The 24,679-nt window shown below is 39.6% G+C and overlaps 1 protein-coding gene across 6 annotated transcripts in view; it reads right to left on the bottom strand.

Moving 5' to 3' along the window:
- Positions 1 to 24,679, bottom strand: part of ENPP2 (ectonucleotide pyrophosphatase/phosphodiesterase 2) — a 77,161-nt gene that overhangs the window by 11,832 nt on the left and 40,650 nt on the right. For 4 of the 6 annotated variants that reach the window (XM_056331775.1, XM_056331776.1, XM_056331777.1 and 1 more), the window contains exons 9-19: positions 23,905 to 23,960; positions 21,658 to 21,723; positions 20,900 to 20,972; positions 12,346 to 12,457; positions 10,859 to 10,984; positions 6,198 to 6,229; positions 5,270 to 5,397; positions 3,076 to 3,163; positions 2,864 to 2,951; positions 1,818 to 1,990; positions 1,352 to 1,403 (exon numbers count right to left, since the gene is read on the bottom strand). In XM_056331775.1, the coding sequence (XP_056187750.1) occupies positions 1,352 to 1,403; positions 1,818 to 1,990; positions 2,864 to 2,951; positions 3,076 to 3,163; positions 5,270 to 5,397; positions 6,198 to 6,229; positions 10,859 to 10,984; positions 12,346 to 12,457; positions 20,900 to 20,972; positions 21,658 to 21,723; positions 23,905 to 23,960 (994 nt within the window). Of the gene's footprint in view, positions 1 to 1,351; positions 1,404 to 1,817; positions 1,991 to 2,863; positions 2,952 to 3,075; positions 3,164 to 5,269; positions 5,398 to 6,197; positions 6,230 to 10,858; positions 10,985 to 12,345; positions 12,458 to 16,072; positions 16,231 to 17,990; positions 18,001 to 20,899; positions 20,973 to 21,657; positions 21,724 to 23,904; positions 23,961 to 24,679 lie in introns of all 6 variants that reach the window. The other 2 variants (XM_056331780.1, XM_056331778.1) reach the window with 2 other exon arrangements.

Raw genomic sequence — 24,679 nt, 5'->3', positions numbered from 1 at the left:
GCAGAACTTTTTGTTGTTTAGATAAGGGCCACTTCATTCCACTTAACTTACAAACGAGCAAGTAAAATTGGTTTAAATGTTTGTATCTTAAAATACATCAAAAATACAGTTTTTATACTACTGAAGGAAGAAGCATCAAAACCTTAAATGAAAATAAAGATGTTGAGACAATGATGAGAGTGTTTCTTCCTGATGCCAGAAATTGCCTCAGCAGGGAGTAGCTCTTCACTAAGTGGACAATATATTCAAGTTTAACAATATGAAAGCTGCAGAAAGGCAATTTAACTCACAAAGAAAAGGAATAGTTTCACCGCTAGAAACTAAAAGATAAGCTGCATTGCCTTACACAATTCACAGCAAAAAAATTGAAGTAGCAGCTTCCCAAGAGAATTTCTAAAATCTCCTTAGTCATCTGAGCAATATGAAGTGTCTCAAAAAGTCCATGTCTAAACTTAAAGCTTCAGAATTTGCCAATTTGGACAATTGGTGAGCGGGGTGGTCTAAACTGGATCAGGGCTGTAAGAAGTAAAGCTCTGCTTTGGCATGCCTTTCACTCAGCATAACTGTTCAGAAATGCAGTTCCCATCCCCTCCCCTCTGGTCCTATTGCTGGTTTTAACCTGGACCACAGCCCCGATGCAGCTGAGAGTGCAGCCACACGAAGTCAGTGCTGCCATACAGCGGGGAGGGTGCAAGAACTAGTGTCCAGGAGAGCAGGGGATGCTTTCTCCTGGGTGTAACATTGACTTGAATGCTGATGAGGGACAGAAATGGACTAAGCATCCCTGAACCAGCAGAGCATTTGTTTCATATCCCATGTTTCGGTGGATACCATGCACCTTAAAACCCAAGCATTAAAGACCCAATCAGGGATTGTTAAAGCAGCTGTACCATACTTTTTACCACTGACCTGGTGAAACCTAAGCCGGAACAATACTGGTAAAATACAGTTTGCAGATGTGGTCTCTGTTTTTTACCCCACTTATAGCTTGTGGTTGAATGGAGCACTGCCTCATGCACCCTCCCCTTGCCTCAACTCTCCACTTGCACAGCAGAGATTAAGCATCCTAAAGGTGATTAAAAGAAAGAACTAAAACTCAGCACTTTGGATGACACTTTAGTCCCAGTTACAACAAAAGACACTGTGCATGTTCACTCCCTAATGGAAGCAGCACTTAATCCTGCCCATGTATCTCATATATATCTATGTGCTATTTTGACAGTTATTTGAAAAGATGTTTTACTATACATTACCTAAACCAAAACAGGAGTTTCTCTGGTATAAATGACACAAAGAAACTTGCAATATAAAACAAAAATAGCTTTTATGAACTGAGGCACCAGGCTCTTACCTTCTGTTCCTTTGACATGAAAGCGTTTGTTGAGTTCATCCAACTTGTTCTTCTCAAGAAGAGAAAAAAGGGACAAGATTAGGATCACTGGAGCATTCTGACACCTTGTTTTACTAGGCATCTAGCAAAACAAAACTAAAGCTATAAAACACTGACAGTTTTTTGTTTCCTGTTTTACGACAAGCTGTAATTCATAGAATCAAGGAATGGTTTGGCTTGGGTTTGAAGAAGCCTTAAAGATCATCTAGTTCCAACCCCCCTGCCATGGGCAGGGACATCTTCAACTAGACCAGGTTGCTCAAAGTCCCATCCAAACCTGGCTTATTCTAAAAGGGCACAAACGCTTCACAGGAAGGATCTGGGGAATTCTTACAGATCAACCCCTCTCAAAATAGATAAAAAGGCTACAACATTACTAGGCAACTACTGCTAATAGTGGAAGCATCAGCAAATCCTGAACACCTACCTTATCATCACATGTACATCCTATATCAAAATCTGATGCAGAAGGTAGAGCAACAGGATAGAGTGGTTTAGCAACTTCATCTGGCACAGTTGGTTTATAAACGTTGGCTCTCAGCAGGTGGTTTAAACTTCCATGGGTGCCATTATTGGGAGCAGGCTTTAATCCAAGCAGATCTATGAAACCACCAGAAACGAATGATGGTTAGATTTGCAAACAAGTATTCAGCAGCACCTCTACTGAGCCAAGACAATTATTTGCAATACTGTTTACAGCCACAACATGTTAATGTATGCTTTTAATGTAATAAAAATGCTAACCTTTTGTCCAAATTGTAAAATTGCAAATGCTGCCTGAATAGTATGACAGCCTTTAGTTAGAAGGTTAGCTTGCATCAAGACACTGGAAAACAGTTTCATTGTAACTACTCCTGCAGCTTCCAGTGCGCACCTACTGTCAGTGTGCTGACCTTACACCAACCATCTGGAACACAGCGTTATTAGTCATTTGCTTTATAGATAAGAGATAAATAATGTGTTTTTTAAAAAAAAAATAATTACACTTTGGGCTGAAAGTTTTATTGCCCTGGAAAAATCAGTATTAAAAAAAGATCCTAATGTACATCTGTATACATTCTTCTTCACAGCTGCAGTTACCAGTTCAAGAAACATAATCATACCAGGTGATGCCATACAAAACTAAGCGACGTCCCCGAGGTGCTCATGAGACATGCAGATGCAGAAGCAGTCTCTGAAGAGCAACCTCCTTCGTACACCATGCTCTGTAGTGGTGTGTATTCAATCTCTGCCAAGCTGCACACAGCAAAACTATGGTAATCCCCTTTACTGGCCATCTGCTAGAGCAGAGCAAACTCAGGCCCCTGAGAAGTGACTTCAGCCCTCCTGGCCAAAAGGCAAGTGCTTGGGAAAGGGAGACTGGGGAAGGGACACTGGGATGGTCAGTCAGGGTATGAGCTCACAGTTGCTTAAATTAAGCTCTTTTATCCAAAATAGCATGTTTCCTTGTAATTTCTCAAGGACGTAGCTTACCACACATTACGTTGTAAAGTTCAATATTTTCAAAAGGAGGTACTTTTGTCTTGTATTTGAATGTAGGGCCATAACCTATAAAGACAGTCTTTAAAAAAAAAAAAAAAGATTATCATTAAAAGGGTTTTTTACATAAATATTTACATTTTAGAGACCTCCAATTTCTTCTGCCTTCAATGACCTTCCCACAAAGTTTACTCCATTGCTCATACCTGCATGCTGTTTATCTTGTTGTCGTAGCCATGATCTCCGTGGAAGAAACACTTTCCCGTTGGTTTCTTGTAAACATCCATAGCTTTCCTAAATGGAAGAAGTATGAGAAGATTTCCTCAAAGGTGTAGTTATGGTGGCTGACCTGACAATATACTTTGGGGGCAGGGGGGATAAGGTTACAAAGTAGTGCATTGCTTATCTTTCTTGAATAGCAGTAGTGGGGACTGCAGGCTCATCCAGCAACCCCAGGTGTTTCTCCCTCTGCTCCCACTATAAGAGGGTGCAAACCTGAGAGTCAGCTCTTGCTATTACTCACTGATAACAACCTTAGCATCTATTTACTTACTTTCTCAGACTTTGTCATATCACATCATCTCCTACAGACCGGAGGTATTTTGGGCCATACTCTTCTAATCCTCAAAAGGCTAACAGAGCCTTCTAAGAAAGCACTTACAATGCGGCAAACATGATACAATGCTGTAACATGCTTTCACCTGTTTGCTTTCCACCAATAAACAAAATGGGGAGCAAAAAGAAAGCTAGAGGGAAAAAAGAAATATTGTAATGAAGATAGACAGCTGAGAAAATAAGTGCTATTTCATAGGAATGCTAATTATCTGCTTGTTACTGAGTATTTTTTTTTACAAAGTATGTGGAAAAAAGTATTGTGTCACAGCAATTACAATTACCAGCTTGTTCCAGAGTACTTTTTTTACAGTTTTATGAAGGCCATGTGCAGGCAATACATAAAGTGGACCAGATTAACCTACAAGTTAATATCTTCATCTGCAATAAAATGATGCTCAGCCCAAGTTTGATTTTGGCCTTGTAAATTACTAGACATACAGCAGTCAGGTCTGTAACTAGCGTTTCTCTGGCTGTGAATATACAACGAATTACAGCTACATTAACGAACAAATCATTGGTGAATGAGATTCCAGAAAAACTGAGAAATATGTAAGCCAAAGAAAGTCCAACGTAATTAATAAGAAAATACTAAATGTAAATTAGCTTGGGCCATCCCATCAGTTCCAGTAAAATTATCAAAGCTGAACTTTTATAGGCCTAAAACTCAGAGTGTGATTCTTTGAAATGTACATGAACCCTAGCCACAGAAACTGCACAGGGCAGCCAGCCAGCCAGCTAGTGGAGTTATGCAAGAAAGCAATTGGGATTTCTCATTCACTGCTTCAGCAGAGCGATCCTTGCATAATTCATGGAAAGATAAGCACAGATGTCAAAAGGCACTTACAACACACCGTGTGTTTGCCTGGCAGCTATATGGGCAAAAAACCCTACCATAATTTAAAGCTCCTAACAGACTACCGTGAGCCAAAAGCTGTGTCATCTTCCAAGAACCACTGAGTCATTTTATGCATAAAGACCCAGCCGTTCTCATACTGTAATATACAACATGTGTCAAAAGATCAAAGCAAGAAAAATAATATACGTTAAACCAGAAAGAGGTGCACGATTCATGCATAAAGGCTACTCCTCTCCTGTTCACTCTATACATATGTATGCCAACTTGGTTTTTTGCTTGATTTTTAGCTAAGAATATTAAAAGTTGCCTGTATTTTATAACTGAAAATTCAAAGCCATATGGAGAAAAACAACGCAAGCTAGGGTTTTCTCTGAGCTAAAGCATTCTGGTTTTCTGTGGATTTCTTTTGCAACACAATATGCTGCTGGCACTTTGATGGTCACCCTGTCATACCCTTCCACACATTCTCAGGCATTCACCCACTCTGCCAATATCCCCATTTGCTTTCCATTCACCCACTGCATCCACTCAGCCTCTTGTTCCCTAACATGCCAGGGTCACATGTGCCTTTCCCTTCCTCCCATATTCCCTGGTTCCCAGTTGGAATAAGCTTGTACCTTATTAAAAAAAGCTTATCAGCCTCTATATTTGAACTAATCAATCAGTCAAAATCCACGGAGCTGCTTAAGGAAACCAATCTAGGTTTCTGCCCTCTATCCAGCTACGGATTTTCCCAAATTTTAAAACAATTTTATATTCTGAGCCACATCCCCTGCACCAAATACTATTGAACCTCACCAGGAGTTCAAAACTTCTCTTGTTCATGGGGTAGAGCAGCGGGATGCTGACAGACAGGGCAGTCCCAGGTGTCTCTTTTCCTCAGAAAAAACAGGCTAAAAATTGGGATGGGAGCAAAATCAAGAATTTACCTTGCCACATGCCATTTGCGATCCACCAGTAAATGGACATCCTCAATTCTTCGGTTGTAAGCGTAGTGCAAGCGTTTAGGCAGATGCTGTTTCAAGTAAGGCTTGAAGTGCTGGTCTGGCTTTCTGCACTGAAAAATAAATGGTTACAAATGACACTGCTGTCAGTTAGTTTAGACACACATAAAACCTTGAACTGTAGCAATCAAGCTGTTAAGGACATTATTGATGATGTCTTGAAAATAAAGTGTACATCCAGAGCACATGGTCCAGCCCTCTCTGTGCAGTATTTAGATAAGACCAGGGCCCAGGGAATTATTCAAAGACTTATTTGGAAAGCCTCATTCTCATGACAGCCCTTTTGAAAGCATCATGCAAAACATCACACTTACCTAGCTCATGAATGAAGAATTTTATTCTAAGTGGACCAAAGCTTAGGTTTCAGAGAAAAGCTGAAATGTTCAAAATACAACTCATGTGCAAATATATTTAAAGCCATCTGGTTATAAAACTTGGTACTTTTTTTAAATCAGCTTTTATTTTAAACACTTCTTTTCCATTAAAAGCAAGGTTATAGCTGAAGTCTATCAAATTAACTTTTTCAGCATCTTCAAAGTGCTAGTAAAATATTTACCCTGAAAGATTACTTTCCCTTCCTGAAGGAATGAATAGGCTCAACTCCGAGTCAACACAGTTGGAGAGATTCTGGCTCCACACTGCCCAAAAAGTTTACAACAGCTACTACAGCAGCAAACAGTGGAATTTATGACAAACATTAATCTGTACTCATGAAGACCACCATTTAACACTCTTTATTCATGTTAGTGGTTGGTTTTCCTGCCTAAAGAGTGAGGAGAGAATGCTGATTAATGCTCCAAAGGAAGATGTGAATTGAACAGTTCAGTATAGATTCCCAATTCTAAATACTTACTGTAAGGTTGGCAACAATCACTTTAGGGTCATCTGTTAAGGAAAGAAAAAATAAGAAAAAAATAATAAAATATTAACAATTTGCAGAAGAAAACAAAGTAATAATGTAGTTTTACAGAAGTGTTCTTCTTAAAAGTTGGCTGAACTTTACTAAAAATACACTGTATATATCATAGAATTGTTTAGGTTGGAACAGATCTTAAGATCATCCATTAACCTAGCACTGTCAAGTCCGCCCATAAACCATGTCCCTAAGTGCCACATCTACATGTCTTTGAGAAACCTGTAGAGATGGTGACTCCACCTCCTCCCTGGGCAGCCTGTTCCAATGCTTGACCACCCCTTCAGTGAAGAAATTTTTCCTAATATCCAGCCTAAACCTCCCCTGGTGCTACTTGAGGCCATTTCCTCTTGTCCCATCGCTTGTTACTTGGGAGAAGAGACTGATCCCCACCTTCCTACAGCTTTCTTTCCAACAAAGAGCGACAAGGTCCCCCCTCAGCCTCCTTTCCTCCAGGCTGAACACCCCCAGCTCCCTCAGCCGCTCCCCATCAGACTTGTGCCCCAGCCCCTTCCCCAGCCCCGTTGCCCGTCTCTGGACACGCTCCAGCCCCTCCGTGTCCCCCCTGCAGTGAGGGGCCCAACACTGAACACAGGGTTCCAGGTGACACCTCACCAGTGACAAGTACAGGTGCCCTTGCCCTGCTGGCCACATGATTTCCAATACAAGCCAGGATGCCATTGGTCTCCTGGGCCACCTGGGCACACTGCTGGCTCATGTTCAGCCAGCTGTCAACCAACACCTCCAGATCCTTTTCCACCAGGCAGTTTTCCAGCCCTTCTTGCCCAAGCCTGTAGCATTGCGCGGGGTTGTTGTGACCCAAGTGCAGGACCCAGCACTTCTCCCTGTGGAACCTCACACAATTGGCCTCGGCCCATTGGTCCCAGCCTGCCCAGATCCCCCTGGAGAACCTTCCTGCTCCCAAGCAGATCAACACTCCCTACCCAACTTGGTGTCATCTTCAAATTTACTGAGGGTGCACTGAATCCCCTCATCCAGATCATCATTAAAGGTATCAAACAGGACTGGTCACAATACTGAGCCCTGGGGAACACCACTTGTGACCAGCCACCAACTGGATGTAACTCCATGCACCACCACTCTGGGCTCAGCCATCCAGCCAGCTGTTTACCCAGCACAGAGTACACCCATCCAAGCCATGAGCAGCCAGTTTCTTCAGTAGAATGCTGTGGGGAAACAGTGTCAAAGACTTTGCTAAAGTCTAGGTAGACAACATCCACAGCCTTTCCCTCATCCACTAAGTGGGTCTTCTTATCATAGAAGGCGATTAGGTTAGCTAAGCAGGACCTGCCTTTCATAAACCCCGTGCTGGCTGGGCCTGATCACATGGTTGTCCTGTACATTCCATATGGCAGCACTAAAGATTATCTGCTCCATAATCTTCCCTTGCATTGAGGTCTGACTGGCAGGACTGTAGTTTCCTGGATCCTTCTTCTGGCCCTTCTTGTAGATGGGCGTCATATTTGCTATCCTCCAGTCAACTGGGACCTCCCTGGTTAGCCAGGACCGCTGATCAATGATTAAAAGTGGCTCAGAGAGCACTTCTGCAAGTTCCCTCAGTACTTTTGGGGGGATCCCATATGGCCCCATAGACCTAAGTGGTGTAGCAGGTCACTGACCACTTCCCCGTGGATTATAGGGGCTTCATTCTGCTCCTCATCCCTGTCTTCCAGCTCAGGGGCCTGGGTACCTGGAGAGCTGGTCTTACTATTTGAAGACTGAGGCAAAGAAGACGCTAAGTACCGCAGCCTTTTCCTCAGCTTTTGTTGATATGTTTCCTTCCACATCCAATAAAGGATGGAGATTCTCCTTAACCCTCTTTATTGCCAATGGATTTACAGAATTCCAGCCTTCTGATCTCCTTTGCCCTTCAGCACTGTACCCCAAGGGACTCTGGTTCCAGTCTCCTGAACAGGCCAAAGTCAGCCCTCCAGAAGTTCAAGGTGGCTGTTCTGCAGATCCCCCTTCTTACTTATCTGAGAATCAAAAACTCTATATCATTTTGCGATGGCGGTGCCCAAGACGCCTCCAGCCATCACATCACCCACAAGTCCTTCTCTGTTCACAAACAACAGGTCCAGTGGGCACCTTCCCTAGCTAACTCCCTCAGCAGCTGTGTCAGGAAGTATCTTCCACACACTCCAGGAACCTCCTAGGCTGTTTTCTGCCTGCTGTGTTGTATTTCCAGCAGCCATCTAGTAAATTGAAGTCCCCCAAGAACAAGGGCTAGAGATTGTGAGACTTCTCCCAGCTGCTTACAAAAGTTTTTGCCTGCCTCTTCATCCTGTTTGGATGTTCTGTAACAGACTCCCACCATATCTGCCTTGTTGGCAGATTCTTATATGATTTCTGTAAGATATCCTGAATATGAACTGAAGTTTAACTGTATACCCTTTACTCAGTGATATGGCAGTTGCTTAGGTAGTGTTGCTCACTGGTTTATCATTTGGACCTTAGTTTAATATTTATTCTATTTTCTGAAAACAAGTATTTTCAAGTCTTTTGATTGCCTTCCTTTAAAATAATAATTTAAAAAAAATCATCGCAAAACAAAAAGACATTCCTTGAAAATTTTGAAAGCACATTTGAATTCAACAATGTACTTCCTTTGAAGCAGTAAGAAAATTATGTAGCATTTTTTGCCTTTTAACACTTCACATATTTCATAGGCTACTACAGAGTATGTGAAAAAACACAGTAAAATATTCTGGATACGTCTTTGGACTATTAAAGAGACATGCAAGATGCAGGAAGCCCAAAACAAGCACAGTAAGTTTGGTTTGGTTGTTTTGGGTTTTTTTTTTTTGTTGGGGGGAAGAGCATTTTTCACTCATGACAGAAAAAAACAAGCTGAGAGAAAATCTTAGGAAGTGAACATTATCTCTTGCTTAACTACTGTTGTTTCTACTTGCTTAAGGCATGATCTTGCTGAGCTCTACCGAATCTCAAAACACAAACTACTGCCTTATTCATTGCAAAGGTGTGTCTGCAGTATTGAGGTAGTATTATGGAACAGGAAAACAGAGGGGGAATAAAAAAGGTGGTAATTTGCCATTTAATGGGGCAAACCCCAGTTATAAAACTAAGGACTATGCTTCTTTGTTCTGTGTTCAAAGTGCTGATTAATAAGCAATTGCAAACATTCAAACTACGAAGCTGTGGACAGAGGCCAAAAGAGGAAAACTGTATTGCGGGAAAACCAGTAGTATGACTCAGAGGTCAGTCAGACAAGCTGATCATTTTGGAAGATATTGCCATTCATCCTCCAAAGAAAACTAATTTTTTTCAGCAATTTGGGAATTCAAGGGTTGAAAGATCTTAAAAAAAAAATTCTCAGAACTGAAATATAAGTTTTCAGTAGACTGAAGTGTAGGAATTCTGTCTTCATGCTAGTCTCATAAGTTTTATCAACATAACTGCTATTTTCAACAGATCTTTACACACTCATCCCATATTCCTAGAGCATAAATACCCAAGTAAATTAGCTAGTGAAATAAATGCATACAGAAATCAGTATCTAAGGAAGTTTTACCACATCCTTAAGATTTCTACTATTCTGAAAATACTTAATTTTCAAAGACCAATTGTTTTGTGAAATCTGTCCTCAATCAAAGTATATGTGAAGTGTTATGAGGGGTCAGTTGGCTGTCCTAGCTATTTGATCTTCCCCTCTGCCAAACGTTGTCACCCTTGTAGCATACACTGCAAAAAGCATAGGTACTTACTGTTAGTTTATAAGTTTCACAGTTTGCATGGTAGCTTAAAACTGCTGGCAAAGCCAGGTTTTCCCTGGTACACTGAAACAGAGCAGCCATGGTTCTGGCACAAGCCCTCTCCTGGTATGCTGCCCTGGAGGTAGTGGTAGTCCTCAGTGGAGCAGTAGTAGGGCAGTTGGGTCTGTAATGCTTTAAGTTACAGTTAGCTTCACCAGAAGACTTCTGCCTGAGCCCTGAATGCTCTCATCAAAGATCACCTCATCTCAAATGCCAAGTCAGGATGAATTTCTAACAGTACGGTACAAAAAAGCAGCAAGTTTTACTGTCACCATTGGCCCTGAATGCATACCCTAAATTTTCCTTACATCCCTCAACACCTCCAGCCTGTTGCTGTTTAGCAACCCACTCTGCTTCTCATCTGTGCCAAAATAACGAAGAAGCTAGTGACTTTAAAATTAACAATTAACTTTTTTCCATTAGCTCACAAAAGGTACCAGACACCTTTTTTAGATCCAATCCGTGCAGTGCTGAGATTCTCCAAGTCCCATTTTTGTTGACAGAAGGGAAAAGTACACGAATAAACTCACAGTGACATGTAAGCTGGTGTGTGAAACTGGCTTAGAGTTCCCACTCCTCCTTGCTATAAAAGGGTGAGCAGTGACACAGCTCTACCTCTATGGGGTCTGTGAATTACAGACTGGGAAGGGAGCGAGCAGCTGGTCTTCACAGTGGGCTTCCCTCTGAATGTTCTGCTGTCACACTGCAAACATACACCCTTCGGACATCAGCCCATGGAAGGGATGGAGATACATCTCAGGATTTTCAGATTCTCAGGACATACAGGGTACAATTAAATAAACTTACATTTTAGGTTATTGCTAGACCTAGGGCGAATTCGCCCTAAAGATCCAGGCAGCAAAATGATATCTTCCACATTAGTCAGATAGTTGCTTAAAAATTCGGTTCTTTCACAAGTAGTGTCTTCCATCCCTGCAGAAGGAAAATGCAAAATTAATTTGGCTTGAAAATAAACATGTTTTCCAAAGCACCACAAAAGAGACCCTAAACAGCCTATATTTTTTTTTTAATAGCTAATCTTATTTTTGTTCTTTTCAGTCATCCAGTTCCAACATCAGACACTGACAGGAGTCAGACTAAGGGTGATTTTAGCACTTGCCTACACAAGAGAAATACCAGTCTTGATGTTGTAGAAGTAGTCACTACATATACCATGTGTGGACTGACACATCTCGAAACAAAGCTCATGGAAAAATCAGTCTGTTTCTAGTTTAGTGTACTACTTTGAGGATTTTCTTTTTTTTTTTTAACAAAGGATTTTAAGAGAAATTGCACACAAAAGGTATTGTCTGTTGGTGGTCTGTTCTAAGGCAGCTGAAGATAAACAATTCTCTCCTACAGCCGTTTGTGGTGGGAAGGAATGTATTGCCAGTAACAGACAGTTCTCAACACAAAAGTGCCTCCCCTGGAAATTCTTCCTGCCCCTTACCCTTCCCTCCCCACAGCCAGAAAAAGGCATATGCCATTTTATTGCTAATGTAGAAGTTCTTGTGAGACTTTCATAAACAAAGATCTAAACAGAACAGGACTTTTGGTAGCATCTCTATAAAGTTATACAAAACCAGGTTTATCTCAAACATGCTTGCATATTTCTTTAATAAAACTTCCTTTTTCTTTTTGTTTTTACTAGTATTTAGTATTTCTTCTATTGTAAAATTTCTTCTGATGTTCAAAAGAATGAGACATAACAAGTAATATATCTGCTTTTAGGTGACTCTCCATCTGACTCTGAAATTATTTTTTTTTTTACCATTTTCCCTCTTCCTCCATTATTTTGATGACATTTTCCATCCAAATTGGATGCAGTCCCTTACAGATGTTCTGGTCTTTCTCCTAGTAGGACAGCTTGGCCCACTAATTGCCATGGAAATGTCTCACTCTAAAGTTCTATTTCTCTCACGAAAAGGAGAACAGTGTTACTAAATTTTCTCCTTCCATAAAAAATGCCAACAAGATTACTCTAGGCACATTATGGTCTTCCAATGCAAGGAGAGCTGCACTTGAATGCAATATCAAAAACAGCAGGTTTTGAAAAACTCAAGTGGAGATGTAAAACCAGGTCACTGTTATGAAAGAGAAGTGTCCTCCAATGACAATTAGCAGGTGAGCTGAGTGGCCAGTCCACACTGACTGGCTGGTTTTAGGGATTTGAACTACCAGAAAAAATCAGCACAAAAATACCTTAAGTGGAACTTTCATTTAAGCCACCTGTTATACGTACAGCTACATTGATCACACTTTTATATACTGCTAAAGAATATTATTTATTTTACCATGATCACCAACAAATATGACATTGACACATCGATGTAGTTTCAACTGTTTCAGTCCATCCATTAGTTGTCCTACTGTCTTGTCAATCTCTCTCAGGGGATTCACCATCATCTGTATAAATATGCAGAAAGGAAAAGTTAATTCTTATCATTGCAATGTTCCCCCTTCTACAAATGGAGGTCCTTTGGCAAAACCCTAACAGGATAACCATCCAGGTCAAGAGGCAAAGCCTTGGCTGAGCTGTTACACCTAAAATTGTACCATTTCCTTTCCTAGATCCACACTGCGACTACATCATGAGAAAGCCCAGCTGAGATGCTGACGCAAGACAGAAAAGGATTGTTATGGCTGATCCTAGGCCTCCCATGGACACGCACACATTTTGTAAAACAAAGTATAGATATTAGAAATATGCATGTGACTTTGGGGGTCAGTTTGTTTCTTATAGATAAATAGTAGTACTTTTTAAAAAGGCTATTTTATATGAATGGCTTAGTCAAAACATGAACATGAAATGAAGCTTTGGACTTCGGATTCATAAGCCAAGTCACTTAATGAAATTCACTTCAAAGGACACCTGATACTAGGATGACAACACGCAAGTCACTTGAGCAGCACATGGGGCTCACAGCGAGTGTTCTTCAGCTTCAAAGCCAAGAGTTTCCAACATTTCAAATGACAGTTTTGGCAAAATTGTCAGCAGGCCCCAGAAGACATGGCTACAGTACTGTGATTTCTTCATTTAAGTTTCCTTTTCATTAAGAAACAACACAGAAAAGACCAAGACATGTTCACAGGATAGTGTTTTCAGCTATAAGAAAATGAAACCTTTTTTACCAGATGGCACCGAGAAGGGAAAAATTTTAAAGTAAGATTTCAGGCAGACTACTCAGATTTTGTTTTGGTTTTGAGAAGAAAACATTTCTTGTCACTGTATATCAACTTCCTCCACACTTGTCTGTTTGATTTGGCTGGTCCAAGTATCCGCAACAAAACATCCTCCCAGTGACAAACAGAATGCTAACGAATTTTGGATGAGAAAAAAATAGACTTTGGCAGAATTTTCTGAGAAAAAATAAACACCATGTTAGTGTGACCCAGAAAGACATGGTTCAGAAATTCTCCCTCTGCATGAGTCATTAAGGGATAGATGTTAAATATTCCCAAGTCTGATAGGTTATGAGACAGGAAATGTTGTCTCCCATGTGGCACTATAAATACATGGAGAAGCAGCTTATGAGAGATGGAATCATGGTAGGGAACAAGAGGGACAGTTTCTGCAACATATGGAAGTGGTTCAGTCAAAGAGAAAAATTTTGAAATATTTTAATTCAAGAAAGCCTACGTAGTCAGTTTAGTTAAAACTTTGAAACATTTTGAGTTTAGAAAGAAAGACAATTATCTGTTTCAGCATTCTTCCACTCTCAAATACAAATTACTTCTTCAGTGAAGGGGAATTCCACTTTTATGAAACTCTATTTGTGTAACATCAATCATATAAGGAAATACAACTTTTACTCAGAATCCAAAGCTTGTTCGAGGAAGCTGAAAATCCAGATGGATTTCCCATTAATGGCTACTTTTGTCAGCAAGCTTGAGGCTTCTTTTAAAAAATACAAATAAAAAATTACAGCAAACAATACTTCCAAAGATTTCAAGGATTTCAAGTTATGGTAATTTATTTAGCTCCCTTCTTGACCAATTTAACCTGTAAACTTCAGAGACATTTCTGAAACTGTAAGAAAGTCAATATAAATGAAAAATCTTGGTTTTAAAAGAAACAAAAACTCACACAGAAAACTACAAAAATAACCCCTCAACTTTGCAGTTTTCACTACCTGACTGTGTTCAAAGCAGCTTTTAGAAAGGCCCTCACCAATATTTCTTCATCTCACTGCATTCTCTCTCTCCAATTTCTCAATTCAGCTATCTTTTATTATTCTATACAATGCTCTAGTTTTTCCCTAAATGGCCTTTGCAGCCTAGGGCTGGCTGTAGGTGGCATATTCAGGCAAGGATTTTTTGTGTGAACATGCTGCTCTTATAGCTCATGTTCTCACCCAGATGCAACTTCCAAGGAGTTATTGGTGAACAAATAACTCTTGCATATACCTTTCTTCACCTAATAAATTGATATCAAGACTTTGGAAGACTTACAGAAACATTTTGTCTTTCAAAATACACAGAATTCTAAGATGGTGCTACAATAAAGAGTTGGTAATATTGGGAAAGCATTGGGTATGGGATCCGAGACATACAGACCACAACTGGATTCTCTCTTGTCTCCTGAGTTTTCCCTTAGAAGAAGCTTGATTAGAAGCAAGAAAATTTTACTTTATCCACGTGGTTTTCTTTAAATTGGTAGGATCCAGCTGGTACTATATTCCACTGCTCTCAAACAGCACCAAAAGATTAACTTCCTGATATGATGGGAAATATTGTGTAATATTAGGATGTTTTTTTCTGAAATAATAGTCATAAATTTTCAGAGCTGACTTCTCAGAAAGAGTTCCTTGGGGATAAGTTTGGATAACCTTTTCATCCAGGAAAAGAAAGGGGAAGAAAAAAAAAAGTAGCCACATATGCTCACATCAGTAGTATAACTTGGAATGACAAATTAATGAGTAATAGCAATATCATCCACAGCAGTTATGACTTCTCCTCTCAGGTAAATCCATGTTAAAAGTTCTCTGGAAAATTCCTGTTTTCTTATACCTGATAATTTTTTTACATGTCCCTGTCTGCCATGTCTTTGCACTTAAAGAATCAAACTCAAAATAACTGTTTTAAGTTCATAATGCAACAAGTCAAAAAACACCCCTACAAAAAAGCTACTGAGACGAGTGTTTATAACCTCTGGTAGGATACAGTGGAATGTTAAGACTTTTTTTTGAAAGCTTCAAAAAGAGATATTTAGGTTGTTTATTTGAAGAGGTTTTTAATTATTTAGTAAAATCTCTGAAATGAAAATAATACAGAAGTGGTCTATAACCCCTCCCCCAGTGTGTGTGTTAGTGCTGGGTGGAGAAAGAAAGAAAAAACTAAGGAATACCTTTTTCCTCCACTTGCACCTCCTTCCTAATAAAGCAATTTCTGTTTGACCTTTTTCTTGTGAAAACAGACAAGACATATGCACCACTTTGGTTGCAAATATAGCACTCAGAAATCATGTAATCAAGAATCCCCTACCCTCCAAAGTCACAAACTGGCTTTAAAATACATATTTTTAAAGCAACTTTTTAAAGTTATTTCCCTTTTAGATTTTATGAGTCACATTTTCAGGACTTTTCCACAAACATGATGACTAGACACAGAATCTCAAAATAATCACAAGGCTCCTGTGAGCTGGGGAGTTAAGGAGGCTACAATGTATTGAGGAATCTGTAAAAGCTCAGAAGTGTTACCAGCACTGGTAGCATCTTCCCAGGGATTTAATCATCTGACATAATCTCCAGCTGATGGCTGGATTTCAAAATATAGGAATTATAAAGACGACTTTCCCTAATGCAAACAGAGTCTGAAACAAGAAAAACGTAGCTCTCAAGAGGACTTGGTCTGGTTTGGCTGCTTTCCTTTGGGTCCTTCAGCACATTTATAGAGGTTTTGTCTGCAAAATCCCAACCTGAAGCATGGAGCAAACTCCCAAGTTGAAAAAAATAAAGCTAGAGTAGTGCCTGAAAAGTGGCACTTCCATCATAAAATTTTGGAACATATGTAAAAACTTACTTTCTTCCGACGAGCTTCCGCAGAATATTGATCCACTCTATGTACTTTTCTTCTTTTCTTTGGAGGTGCAACTGGTCTTTCCTGTCTCCTCTTAGGAGGAAGTTTTCTCTTAGGTCTCTTAGGCGGAGTAAGAGGGGAGCCATAACTACTCTCCTGTACTGGCGGGGAGAGATGTCTGGACTCAGAAAAAAAGCCTGTCTCAACTCATATCAAATAGTAATGCTACCTGTGCCAGATAATCCTGAAGCTTAAATGTTGTGGGCTTTTCAAAAATTTAGGCTTTTGGACAATTTAGGATCTGTCTATTTTTAAGGAGGAATCCACCAAATTGTACTGAAAGCAGAACAGCAGTTATGACAGCGGGCAGCATAAAAGCAAATGAAATTGGTGTTGCGGAAGATAGGTGGGGCTTCCGGTTTTGAAAATACATCGTTATTGGGGAGGTATTGATCAAATATTAATCCATTAATATTATCAAAATGCAAGTAAAATTAATGTCAATTAAAGTAAAATTCATTGCATATAATTTAATGAGTGTTTGGAGTAGAGTGCTGGTGGAAACGCAACATTTCACTCTGGTGATCAGGTACGAGTACTAGAAACCGTCCAGTCCAAATGGCTTTCTGCAAGGTTTTCCACACCCACTTTTTGGCTGAATCAGTGACACCAGGTATCCTCATCAGTAACCTTAGCAAGTGCCACCATTGTGTGCCAGGCCACGCATTCCACTGAAATCACCAGAACCCCACTAGCCAGTTTGGGGACTGCAGGACAAATGCTATGAAGGCGAGACTCAGCATGGAGCTTGTATCCTTCAGAAAATCAGCTAGGCAGGGCGTATTAGCAGCAGCCCATCAGAAAGCTGCACTGCTACCTGCCTTATTACCAGCTTTATGGGCAATTTAAGTTTTTAAATTTCTTAGCACTTTCAGTACTGCGCCTTATTGGGCGATAATGTTGTTCATAATAAATGCACAAAAACCTGGGACAGAGTTATGGGGGGCGGGGAAAGGGGGAAGACATAATTGGAAGGAACTACTATCCCATTAATCAACTTGCTCACAAATTTAAACTGTACTGCTCTCACTGACTTTAACACAAGCTGCAGGCTCTTGGCGCTGCTCAGGATGACACGTGAAGTGCTGATAGATGACACCTACTGGGAGATAGGAACTACGATACGCTGTGTATAATGGAGCACGCTGAGTAGGCTTGAGAAAAGCCGGAGATTTATGATGATATTTAACTTCTGTGTGCTTAGGCAGCTTCTCACAGTTGTTCAGTTACAGAGCTATGTAAACAGGGAAGGGAAGGAAGGGAGGAAGGGGATGTTACCATCTGCCATGCTGTTTCATTGCTTCCAAGGCAAGCAGCTGGAAAGGAGATTCTAGTCCAGTCTCATTCGTCTCTCTCCAGAAAGGCATTTTAATAAAGCAGCACCAGAGTTTTCTGTTTTTAAAACGCTTCAAGCTTTGTGCAGTCCTGATGAGAGGAGCGGCAGGGAAAGGAAGGATTCTCATTTTACTGTCTCTGAATCGGCTCAGATAGAGCTCCACAATGCCAGAAACACGCGAGCGCAGGAGACCCAGGTCTGAACACTGAAAATGGCCGTCTCAAGACAGCATGTTAGAGGAGCAGCAGGAATGGCTTAGCGGTGCCAGATTTTGATGTATTTTAGAGCTCTTATAGTAGTATATTTCTAGAATATTTTATTTTCAAAAAAAAGTTAGCTAGGAGGGGAGAAAAAAAAGCCAAGTTCTTATTAACCAGCCAAATCTTAGTCTTGCTTGAGAAGAGTCAGAACAGAGTTATGGAGGAGGGAAACAAATCCCTCCCCACTTACAGAAGGGAACTGTAACATCACAAAAGTAACTAGCCAGCCAAAGCTCTGCTTCTTGACCCGGACGGACCAACCTACCAGAGTTCAACTGCAGAAGCACAGAGGGAAAGAAAAAAAATAATGCAGAAGTAAATCAAGAGCAAGCACATATTTGATAACTCACATAACTACTCCTGGAATCATAATGGAACCCAATGAAATACTTCCCAAGAAGTTTATGTCCCATCAAAAAAAAAAAAAAAACCAAAACCACTAAAAAACCCCCCAAAAAACACACCCCGCACACAAAAAACAAACCTCGAAGCCTAGACAACCAACTCATTTACACATAATGTTAAGAGGACATGCAAAGTTACACTAGTGGACACTAGCCATAATCTGTATTCCATTTATATCAGTAACACTGGCAATTCACCGATAAAGTTTAAGTGCATCTCAGTCCCTTATTTCTAGCTTTTAAGAGAGTCTGTACATAAGCTGTTGTGCACGTCCCATGAAGCTCTAAGTGCCATGCACTGAAGTCTGGAAGGTGAAAACTATCAGTAATGGATACCATTAGACCTTTAAGACTTTACATTTAAAATGCATTTAGAACATTATTTGGTATAATAAGCTCTAGCAAACATTCACTTTAATGGATGTTTGCAAGATTCGGAGGTTTTCAAGGTGTAAAGTTATTCCTCAAGCTACTAAATGCAGCAAGAAAAACTCAACATAAAATCCTCAGTCTTCAGAAGCAATAAAAATTCCATCTTAAATATAACATGAAATTGGTAAGAGCTTGTTTGGCTGATCTGCCTTTCCAAGAAGAAAAATGAAGTGGTCAGTACTACTCCATCTGTCTAACTGCTGCCAGCTGTATACAAGAAAAGAATGATTTCACAGGGAGGTCATGCTCTCAGTATCAAGGAAGCAGCTGAAAGGGATCCCTTTGAGGACTTTCTTCCCAGCTGATTCAAGTAAATTTCATAGCTCCTAAAAATTATGTTGAAAACAGTGTCAAGAGAAACAATATAAAATACTTCCTAGCTTTTTTATCCTGAAACCAGGCCCCTAGCAAATCTCAGCATCTGTATACTTACACATCTGTATTCATTTATTGAAATTTCCATTCACAAAGTTACATCTACTGTTTGAACTGCAAACCCATACATGCTCATCTGCTAACTCATCTGTTCTTAATTTGCTAAAAATCAGTTTCATGCTCTTCTTGTGTTTAACACAAATGGCATAAATCCATTTATCTGTAAACCTTTCATAAGCTATTAATTCACACTTATTAAAAGCCTAAGCTTTGCCTTGCAATTAGAGGTCAAACTTCAGATAACCATCCAAAAGAACATCCAAACAATAAGATCCTCCGGGGACTTTTGCCTTTTATGATGACTTCTCCTATGGTGATATAATTACACTGCACTTTTTAGACACTTATAATTAACCTGAAACTAGATTACCATTGGTAGACTGGTTTGTGAAAGACAAACTGCAAATTAAAGAACAAACTCAATGTCATCATCTTCATATTCTCCTTTAATTCCATGGAAAGAGCCCCACAACTCTGTTCAGAGGAAGTGGTTGTCTACAGATAAATAAAATCAGAGTTGTCAGTCATAAGACACACACAGTATTTGTAACACTTCAATAAGAGGAACTATAAAGCATCAGTGAGCAATATATCCTGGAATCAGGGCCCTCATTGCCGATACCTTGCTTGACAGAGTCAGACATCTCTCCTGTTCTAAGCCAAATGAGAACACAGAGACATATCAATGCCTGTCAATTTAGCAAGTGTTGGGAGATTTTAACCACTGCTTATCCAGAAAAAGGACTACTTCCTTCTATCCAGTATGGTATTTCAGTGCTGGATTAGAATAATTCCTCACACCTACTGCTCTGGGACCATGTCTCAAACTGCTCTAACAGGGATGCTACCCACAGCAAACTCATACGTTTTCTTCTCCAGTACAGGACAGCTATCAGATGTATACCAAACAAGTAAGAAACTGTTGCTGGGTACCTGACTGGTCAGGGAGATTTATGTTACCTTCCAAAGAGCAGGTATATGATACACTCCTCAGTTTTTGAAGGTTTACAAACATTTGTTTACCATTTTTAAAAAGCATGTATAATATCTCCTGAAGTCTCACGATGGCAATCTGCAGGCCTACATTTGCAATGAAACTAGAGGACCTTTGCCAGATGTCAAGAGATCATCGGAGATGCCAGATCCCAGCCATCCAAAGTAGCAGGATTTTTGGGTGCAGAATTTACTTTTCCTCCCTCTAAATCCCAGAAAAGCACACAGTATTTAAGTTTTGTCACCTGAACAGTGTTGGCAAGGAAGCAGTACTCATCAGTCCCAGCCAGCTACCCAAAGTTCATACAAGGGGTTAATGTACTGTAGTCTTTTGCACACAATTTCTCATTAAAATACCTTACAGTGCTTCGAAACTTTTTCCAAACTCAACAGTCTGGTCCTGAGGAAACAGTACTGGCAAAGCTTTCTGAACTCCTGTAGGGCCCACGTGAAACTGGAAATAGCAGCTTTTTACAGTTCGCGACAGACTGGAATTATTGCTTTGGCTACTGCAGGCTGTCAGCTTTAAAGTAAGCTTTTTCTTCTCTGTGTTTATCCTCAGTATTTTCGGCATTATATTTTTATTACTTTTAAGAATTATAAACTGTTAGGTGAAAGTTAAATTATGCTGTTGCATCCAAATGTACTCCTGTCTTTATCAAATAAATCTTTCCATTTGCATTATCATATCACACAGAAGCAGCCTCCTGAAAGGCACGGGCAGTTCCTTCTCTCAGAAGTGAATCTCACGTAACAAATCCTTTAGATAGTAACTTTGCTTTCTCTGGCAGAGGTGAAGCATACTGCAGAAACGGGTGAAAAAAAGTTGCTAAAAACTCCTGAGCAGTGGCAATTATTCCCAAAAATGTATTAAAGATGTGTTTTTTTCTGCAGAAGAAAATCTACTAACCTCTGAGTTGAAAGGACCATATCTGTGGCCAGCAGCATCTGGTTGCTCAGAGTAGAAAGCATAAACATAAGGCCTGAAAGAAAGGAAGGTCTCGCTCAGGATAGCTTTTCTTCAACAACAATTAAAAACCCCAGACCTATTAGGTCAAGTCAAATCATGTCAACCTTCCAATGAGAGCTGGCTTTATGGAAAAAGAACTTTCTCAGTCATATGTTTCCATGGTATGATTAAGCAATTAGTTGTTCTACAGCTTTATTAAATCCAAGAACACATGCAGGGAGGCACATGGGGTACCATCTGAGGACACACGCTCTTTTTAAGTCTTGTAGGAGAGGTCACAACAGCAGCTTGCCTGAGCTTTGCAGCCAGCAGCATGTGGGAACTTGTGTACTAAGAAATACTCATAATTAAAATCTTAACATTTTCGCAGTTCTCAGGGTCCAGTTCTGCCACTGCCATTGCCTGTAAGGTTGTTAAACCATATTAGACTCAGTAGGACAAGAACAATCCAAGTTAATCCATGTAACTACATGCCTCTTGATAAGAAATAAATTCATACCATACATTTATTGAGAAAAATCAAAATGCTGAGGGTTAAAAGCTGAGATCAAAAAAAACCCCAAACAAATCCTTAAATCAGTGACAGCGTGTGACTGACAAAAATAATTTTTAGAATTAAACTTCCACTTGTTCTTCCAGCTACTTTTAAGACGACAAGCTAGCAGTCATTCAACAGCAGATTACAATAAGTGAATTACCTTTCATTGTCTGGAAGGGTTAGCCACTGCAGTATTGTTAATATTCTGCGCTCATGGGGGATGACACTGGGCCACAAAATACAAAAATATACCTTGTTATCATAGAATACAAAAAGCATCGACAAAGCCTTGCTATGAACCGATTCTAACATGATTAAAATCAATCATAACAACATCATTTGCTTTTAGTATGTTGTACCTTCTTTCTTGCTTGGTACTGATTCTTATTTTGCAAACAGAATCACTTCAGATTTCCTGGATGTCCACATGCTCCAAAAGAAATACAATGAAATGTTTGTAACTGGGGTCAGAACTCAAGGCAGTAAATCTAACTGTTCTAAGCAGGAGTGAATAAAGATCCATTCTGGTAGCTTTAACCCAGATGAACCTTTTTTTATGCACAACGATGCTGCCACTGGATAGCTGGCATGAGTAAAAACCATTACATTGTTCATATCAGTACAGGTTTAAATAACCCTCCTGCTCTGGTGGTCTTGAAGACACTGGAAAAGTTCCCATTGACTTAATAGTAAGCAAAGTGAGGACTAGGCTGGTATAAATCAAAGCAGAGCCATCTGAAACACCAGGCCATTAGCACGGTGACTTGCACAATTTTGACAACTTCTCACTCCGCAAAACAGACTCCTCTTATTTCACTCTTTGTATCCTGAGACTTCTCATTTGGCTGCTGAGGCCAAGTTCATGCTATGAGAATGACTAACCTTATAAAAATCTGTTTTGAAAGTTCCAAATTTCTCATCTTGGGAAAGCTCTGCAGGTCAGTGACCACACAGTTACTTTAATACAATAGCATAGTCAGTCCAGATTCCATTAGATCAATAGCAGAGTCCCAAGACAGGAATCAAATACAATCGTCTTGGATTCACCATGCTGAATTGAATTCAGCACCCTCTGGAAATGTCTGACAGAGAAATAGAGATGCCAAAAGCCTTGTAGAACAACAGTGGTCCTCAATCTCCAACTACATAGAGAACTTTTGGTTGTAAAACAACTATAAAAATAAGAATTTATGATAAAATTTGCAAACAAGGCAGTATCATAAATTAGAATAATATTCTTGGTTATTACCCAGTTTTGAAGTTTTTATTAATTGTACAATATGGAAAAAATACATTATTTCTATTAAGCCTTTTATGAGTAAGATGTTTGTAACACTTCTGTTTTCCTAAAAGAGTTTGCCTGAAAATTTTCCCAAAAAACATTCTATATGCCATATTAAATAATACAGTTTTAAGGCATATATATTTCATTCATACATAAAGCAGCTGTCTCACTCCCTTACTATTGCCATTCATATACCGTATCCTTAGTTACCTTCCATAACATTTTATATCCCCAGGTATGCATTGGCCAGGGTAGCTATGGTGACTATGTAGTTGTAGAGCTTTGAAATCAAATTAATGTCTTTGCTTTGTAAAGCATTAGACCAGAGCTCTGTCAGATAACCTGTCTTGCAAGCCTAAACCTATGATCAGCTTTGTATGTGGTATATTTTATTATTCCCTCCATATGCTATAATAATAATTTAGAGTATTATTACTAATGGAATCACAAAAAAATAGGCAACCCCCCTTGGTACTTCAGTCTTGACAGTTTGCCCATTTTCTTTGTTCCTGCAATCCTGCCACTAAATGAAATAGAGAAATTGATTGACATGAAATCCTCAGAACTCAGAAATGATCAAAATTCATTCCTTTTCGGTTAGGAAGATACATCTTAGTTGGGACAATTTGGAAGCATTAAACAAAAGAATAAACAGCAAAGATCCTCAAGGCTGTCTTTTAGGAAAGGGAAACTGGATATCTTACTCAAAGGTCAGACTAGATTGTAAAATGAATAAGGCTCGAGTCAATTAGGTTCTTGATGTCAGATGACGTAAGAGGACAATACAAGAGTCTTCCTTGAACACTCAGAGGACTAGGAAACATGGCTAGCAATACTAACAAGGCAAAACAACACACCATGAAATGAAGGAAAGTAATTTTTTTATAGTCACCCATCTTTTCTTCAGACAGCTACTAAAAATTAGCATATGAACTTAAAGCAGCAAACTGTAGCATCAGCTTTAGTCATCAGAAACATTGCACAAGTGAAACAAGGAAGGGTTACAGATACAGTCTCCAAGTTATCAAATGCTTAGAGTAGGGAAAATTACTTCATAAACACTTGCACCAAATTAATTCCCAATTATTAGTCACAAATCTCCAGAAAACAGAGGGCACTTACACAGACCAGAAGAACGTGCCAGCTTTCACCCCTTGCTTGGCTGCAGTAATCCAAATCTAATGAGGAAAACATAAGAGGATTAGAATGTGTTCAGATCTTTAATGACCCTCTGAAATAAAAAGAAAATGTTTTCAAGACACATTCTTCTACCCTGAGCCTAGAAGTGAAAATTGCAGTTTTCAGCCTGCATCCCCAATTTGAACATATGGAGTGACAAACCTATACAAATTCTGTAGCACTGGATCAGCCACCATGGTGTGGATTTTCACCCCTAAATCTCTGTGTTGCTTTTAATATAAAGCATTAAGATTCACGGCCAGGAATTTCTCCAGTATTTCATTTAATTTTCAAGACCCAGCCATTAGTCACCTGCCCCTTTTAGTTCTAGCTTTGGAGGATTCTCAGGACTCAACACAGCTTAACACTAATCAGCATCTGCATAAATGTCCCACTTCCCCCATATTCTACCATTAGTAGCCATCAGCAGAAAATACATTAGAAAAGAATACACAAAAAAGGGTGTAGTTGAGCAAGCAGGGGTATAAAGCAAGCAGATGTTCTATAGATGTTTAAGATCTTTTTGAACCCACACAAAGCGGTGATTGATGTAAAGGACAAAAACAATCTCCATGAACTTTTCAAATCCTTTTTTCAATCCTTCAAATCCCATATGTTTTTCTGGCTATAAATCAGTTTGTAGCAGAAAGTTCCACAACATAGTCGCACAGTGCATGAGTATATTTTTATTTGGTTTAAACCTGCCAGTTTCACTGGG

This window comes from Falco biarmicus, chromosome 3 (assembly GCF_023638135.1).
Source record: "Falco biarmicus isolate bFalBia1 chromosome 3, bFalBia1.pri, whole genome shotgun sequence".
NCBI classification, from domain to species: domain Eukaryota; kingdom Metazoa; phylum Chordata; class Aves; order Falconiformes; family Falconidae; genus Falco; species Falco biarmicus.
The sequence above is the reverse complement of the archived record's forward strand: the minus strand, read 5'-3'. Positions and strand labels throughout refer to the sequence as shown.